The following is a 6,000-nucleotide window of genomic DNA, read 5'->3' on the forward strand; positions in this document are numbered from 1 at the left end:
CTCTCCCCAGGTCCCTCCTGACATGGCCATCTAGTGACTACCCTCTCCCTCTCCCCAGGTCCCTCCTGACATGGCCATCTAGTGACTACCCTCTCCCTCTCCCCAGGTCCCTCCTGACATGGCCATCTAGTGACTACCCTCTCCCTCTCCCCAGGTCCCTCCTGACATGGCCATCTAGTGACTACCCTCTCCCTCTCCCCAGGTCCCTCCTGACATGGCCATCTAGTGACTACCCTCTCCCTCTCCCCAGGTCCCTCCTGACATGGCCATCTAGTGACTACCCTCTCCCCAGGTCCCTCCTGACATGGCCATCTAGTGACTACCCTCTCCCTCTCCCCAGGTCCCTCCTGACATGGCCATCTAGTGACTACCCTCTCCCCAGGTCCCTCCTGACATGGCCATCTAGTGACTACCCTCTCCCCAGGTCCCTCCTGACATGGCCATCTAGTGACTACCCTCTCCCCAGGTCCCTCCTGACATGGCCATCTAGTGACTACCCTCTCCCTCTCCCCAGGTCCCTCCTGACATGGCCATCTAGTGACTACCCTCTCCCTCTCCCCAGGTCCCTCCTGACATGGCCATCTAGTGACTACCCTCTCCCTCTCCCCAGGTCCCTCCTGACATGGCCATCTAGTGACTACCCTCTCCCTCTCCCCAGGTCCCTCCTGACATGGCCATCTAGTGACTACCCTCTCCCTCTCCCCAGGTCCCTCCTGGCATGGCCATCTAGTGACTACCCTCTCCCCAGGTCCCTCCTGACATGGCCATCTAGTGACTACCCTCTCCCTCTCCCCAGGTCCCTCCTGACATGGCCATCTAGTGACTACCCTCTCCCTCTCCCCAGGTCCTTCCTGACATGGCCATCTAGTGACTACCCTCTCCCCAGGTCCCTCCTGACATGGCCATCTAGTGACTACCCTCTCCCCAGGTCCCTCCTGACATGGCCATCTAGTGACTACCCTCTCCCTCTCCCCAGGTCCCTCCTGACATGGCCATCTAGTGACTACCCTCTCCCTCTCCCCAGGTCCTTCCTGACATGGCCATCTAGTGACTACCCTCTCCCCAGGTCCCTCCTGACATGGCCATCTAGTGACTACCCTCTCCCTCTCCCCAGGTCCCTCCTGACATGGCCATCTAGTGACTACCCTCTCCCTCTCCCCAGGTCCCTCCTGACATGGCCATCTAGTGACTACCCTCTCCCTCTCCCCAGGTCCCTCCTGACATGGCCATCTAGTGACTACCCTCTCCCTCTCCCCAGGTCCCTCCTGACATGGCCATCTAGTGACTACCCTCTCCCTCTCCCCAGGTCCCTCCTGACATGGCCATCTAGTGACTACCCTCTCCCCAGGTCCCTCCTGACATGGCCATCTAGTGACTACCCTCTCCCTCTCCCCAGGTCCCTCCTGACATGGCCATCTAGTGACTACCCTCTCCCCAGGTCCCTCCTGACATGGCCATCTAGTGACTACCCTCTCCCCAGGTCCCTCCTGACATGGCCATCTAGTGACTACCCTCTCCCCAGGTCCCTCCTGACATGGCCATCTAGTGACTACCCTCTCCCTCTCCCCAGGTCCCTCCTGACATGGCCATCTAGTGACTACCCTCTCCCCAGGTCCCTCCTGACATGGCCATCTAGTGACTACCCTCTCCCTCTCCCCAGGTCCCTCCTGACATGGCCATCTAGTGACTACCCTCTCCCCAGGTCCCTCCTGACATGGCCATCTAGTGACTACCCTCTCCCTCTCCCCAGGTCCCTCCTGACATGGCCATCTAGTGACTACCCTCTCCCTCTCCCCAGGTCCCTCCTGACATGGCCATCTAGTGACTACCCTCTCCCCAGGTCCCTCCTGACATGGCCATCTAGTGACTACCCTCTCCCTCTCCCCAGGTCCCTCCTGACATGGCCATCTAGTGACTACCCTCTCCCTCTCCCCAGGTCCCTCCTGACATGGCCATCTAGTGACTACCCTCTCCCTCTCCCCAGGTCCCTCCTGACATGGCCATCTAGTGACTACCCTCTCCCTCTCCCCAGGTCCCTCCTGACATGGCCATCTAGTGACTACCCTCTCCCCAGGTCCCTCCTGACATGGCCATCTAGTGACTACCCTCTCCCTCTCCCCAGGTCCCTCCTGACATGGCCATCTAGTGACTACCCTCTCCCTCTCCCCAGGTCCCTCCTGACATGGCCATCTGGTGACTACCCTCTCCCTCTCCCCAGGTCCCTCCTGACATGGCCATCTAGTGACTACCCTCTCCCTCTCCCCAGGTCCCTCCTGACATGGCCATCTAGTGACTACCCTCTCCCTCTCCCCAGGTCCCTCCTGACATGGCCATCTAGTGACTACCCTCTCCCTCTCCCCAGGTCCCTCCTGACATGGCCATCTAGTGACTACCCTCTCCCCAGGTCCCTCCTGACATGGCCATCTAGTGACTACCCTCTCCCTCTCCCCAGGTCCCTCCTGACATGGCCATCTAGTGACTACCCTCTCCCTCTCCCCAGGTCCCTCCTGACATGGCCATCTAGTGACTACCCTCTCCCTCTCCCCAGGTCCCTCCTGACATGGCCATCTAGTGACTACCCTCTCCCCAGGTCCCTCCTGACATGGCCATCTAGTGACTACCCTCTCCCCAGGTCCCTCCTGACATGGCCATCTAGTGACTACCCTCTCCCTCTCCCCAGGTCCCTCCTGACATGGCCATCTAGTGACTACCCTCTCCCTCTCCCCAGGTCCCTCCTGACATGGCCATCTAGTGACTACCCTCTCCCTCTCCCCAGGTCCCTCCTGACATGGCCATCTAGTGACTACCCTCTCCCTCTCCCCAGGTCCCTCCTGACATGGCCATCTAGTGACTACCCTCTCCCCAGGTCCCTCCTGACATGGCCATCTAGTGACTACCCTCTCCCTCTCCCCAGGTCCCTCCTGACATGGCCATCTAGTGACTACCCTCTCCCCAGGTCCCTCCTGACATGGCCATCTAGTGACTACCCTCTCCCTCTCCCCAGGTCCCTCCTGACATGGCCATCTAGTGACTACCCTCTCCCTCTCCCCAGGTCCCTCCTGACATGGCCATCTTGTAACCAGTGTGCCAGGGGCCCTCAGGAGCCACTCACCGTTTCTGGGTGGTTCTCGAAGATCTCCCGTGCCTCCTCCTTGTTGCACAGCTCCTCGATACATTCTCTCTCCAGGTTACCTTTCTTACTCTCCTCTAACATAGAGTTGGCCCTGCGGTGGCGAGACAGAAACTGGGAGGCCCTGTTCTGAGTTAAGACTGGACACACACACACGCAGGCACACGCACACACACACACGCACACACGCGCACGCACGCACACACACACGCACACACACACGCACACACACACGCACACACACACACACGCACACACACACACACACATACACACACACACACACACACGCACACGTAACTGGGTTGGTTATGTTTCAACTTGCAACTCCAGAAATATCCATTCAATGTTTATGTATTTTTACTGTTTGGTTGAATTAACATATCAATAAGGGGTTAACTGCCATTGGTTACACTTGCAGATAGGGGGGAGATCTTGAACGTAAATTCTTCCCCAGTCTGATATGAACGTGCAAGCAGTAGGTCACGTTCTGAAATACTGCATTCTATTGTAAGACGTACCATGTGTAGTACTTCACTATGTACGTGTCCAGATGTATACAGTACGTGTGCGGTACCTGGTAGATATTGGGGGGCATCCTGGGATGGGCTTTTGTATGTTATTGCTGTATTGTAATTATAAACTGGGTGGTTCGAGCCCTGAATGCTGATTGGCTGACAGCCGTGGTATATCAGACCGTATACCACGGGTATGACAAAACATGTATTTTTACTGTTCTAATTACGTTTGTTACCAGTTCATAATAGCAATAAGGCACCTCGGGGGTTTGTGGTATATGGCCAATATACCACGGCTAAGGGCTGAGTCCAGGCACTCCGCGTTGCTTCGTGCTTAAGAACAGCCCTTAGACGTGGTATATTGGCCATATACCACACCCCCCCTCGGGCCTTATTGCTTAAAGGTCACATTAGCCTCCTGCTAATTCAGTTATTTCCCTGCTAAAAGACTATTCACGAATAATAATAATATGCCATTTAGCAGACGCTTTTATCCAAAGCGACTTAGAGTCATGTGTGCATAAATTTTTTGTGTATGGGTGGTCCCGGGGATCGAACCCACTACCCTGGCGTTACAACCGCCGTGCTCTACCAGCTGAGCTACAGAGGACCACGAATCTACAGCCGTCAACATACTGTTTGTCCTGCACATCTAATGTGCTTCCTTGTGTCTATCATCAGGTACTTACATTTATTGTATTCTGGACTATTTCTGTCATCGTTATGATGTTTGATTACAAAATGCCCAGTGTGATATTAACATGCGAGCGACGAATCACGAATCTACAGGCATCGACATACTGTTTGTAATGCGCTTCCTTGTGTCTTATCGTCAGAATGAACACCCAATCAACTGGGATCGATGGCTGGACAAGTCCTTTCTCTAAAAACACCAAGGCAAGAGAGTTTACGAAGTACGATTACATCTGTTACACTCACACAACACGTGTTCACTACATGGTTATTACTTGTGATAACAGCAGGAGGAGTTATTGGTTTCTGTATGTGACACTGTCACCGGTCTGCAGACAAGCTACGAACGGTGTGTGTGTGTGTGTGTGTGTGTGTGTGTGTGTGTGTCTGTGTGTGTGTGTGTGTGTGTGTGTGTGTCTGTGTGTGTGTCTGTGTGTGTGTGTGTGTGTGTGTGTGTGTGTGTGTGTGTGTGTGTGTGTGTGTGTGTCTGTGTGTGTCTGTGTGTGTGTGTGTGTGTGTGTGTGTCTGTGTGTCTGTGTGTGTGTGTGTGTGTGTGTGTGTGTGTGTGTGTGTGTCTGTGTGTGTGCGTGTGCGTGTGTGTGTGTGTGACCACATAGAAACCTCTATTTGATATTTTTCCACGTTTGATTGATGAATAATTCGGACCAACTGTAGATGAACTGGATTAGCAGCAGTCCATTTCAACAGGCCTTTGTTCTAGTTTGCAGGGCATTAACCCCACCACGTGGTCTATTTCAATCAAAGCCTTAGTAAAAAAACATCAATCATCTAGAGGTGTCACTGATCTTCCGAGGCTCCAGGAAAAGCCTAAAACATCAGATCAGCTGTTACCCGTGTCGACATACCGCAGCTCAAACGTTTCTGAATTTATAACATGCTGTGAAAGTAGCGTTGGCTTTGACGCAGGAAAGTTGTTTTCTAGTATGGAAGTTACCGTTATTCTTTGGCTTTGACGCATGAAAGTTGTCTTTTAGTAAGGAAGTTACCGTTTATTCGTTGGAAAAGAAAAGACAAACACCAAACATACACCACCGATCTTGTGAAAGAGTAAATACAACAACCGCCAAAGTTGTACTTTTATCTGTTATCCAACATAAAAATCACGTTTCACTTACATCGGTGAGCATCGCAGAGCGCCAGGAGAAAGACGAGACGAGCCACGGATTCTCCCAACGTCATTTTCTTACTCCGCATAGTAGAGCCGATCCTCTGAACAGCTCAAAAGGGCTGTGAGAAAAAAGTTTTTTCTTCCCGACAATGTTTTCGCCTGTTCGGTGGAGAGAGCTGGGACTGACTGGACCGGGAGCCGGGAGAGGAGAGGAGAGGAGGGAGGCGACATTTGCGTGTCGTGAACAACATTAGCGTGAGCAGCATTAGTGGAATCGGCCTTCAAAAATAAAATCCACCATTGAAACACGCCACAATTGGAGTAGAGCATAGCCGCGGAAAGTAGGAGTGCTGAGACGAAATAAAAAATAAATCTACAGAACCAGTCAAAAGTTTGGACACACCTACTCATTCAAGGGGTTTTCTTTATTTTTACTATTTTCTACATTGTAGAATAATAGTGAAGACATCAAAACTATGAAATAACATTTTACATTTACATTTTAGTCATTTAGCAGACGCTCTTATCCA

The 6,000-nt window shown here is 52.7% G+C and overlaps 1 protein-coding gene across 1 annotated transcript in view; it reads right to left on the reverse strand.

Moving 5' to 3' along the window:
• LOC311114028 (vitamin K-dependent protein S-like) overlaps positions 1 to 5,798 on the reverse strand; it is a 33,834-nt gene extending 28,036 nt beyond the window's left edge. Inside the window, 2 exon segments of the mRNA XM_084189303.1 lie at positions 3,113 to 3,270; positions 5,478 to 5,798. Coding sequence (XP_084045429.1) covers positions 3,113 to 3,270; positions 5,478 to 5,556 — 237 coding nt within the window. The 5' untranslated portion in view covers positions 5,557 to 5,798.
• Between the last annotated feature and the right edge of the window lie 202 nt (positions 5,799 to 6,000).

The sequence above is a fragment of the Coregonus lavaretus genome (genome assembly GCF_964263955.1).
Source record: "Coregonus lavaretus genome assembly, contig: HAP1_SCAFFOLD_1186, whole genome shotgun sequence".
Taxonomy (NCBI): Eukaryota; Metazoa; Chordata; class Actinopteri; order Salmoniformes; family Salmonidae; genus Coregonus; species Coregonus lavaretus.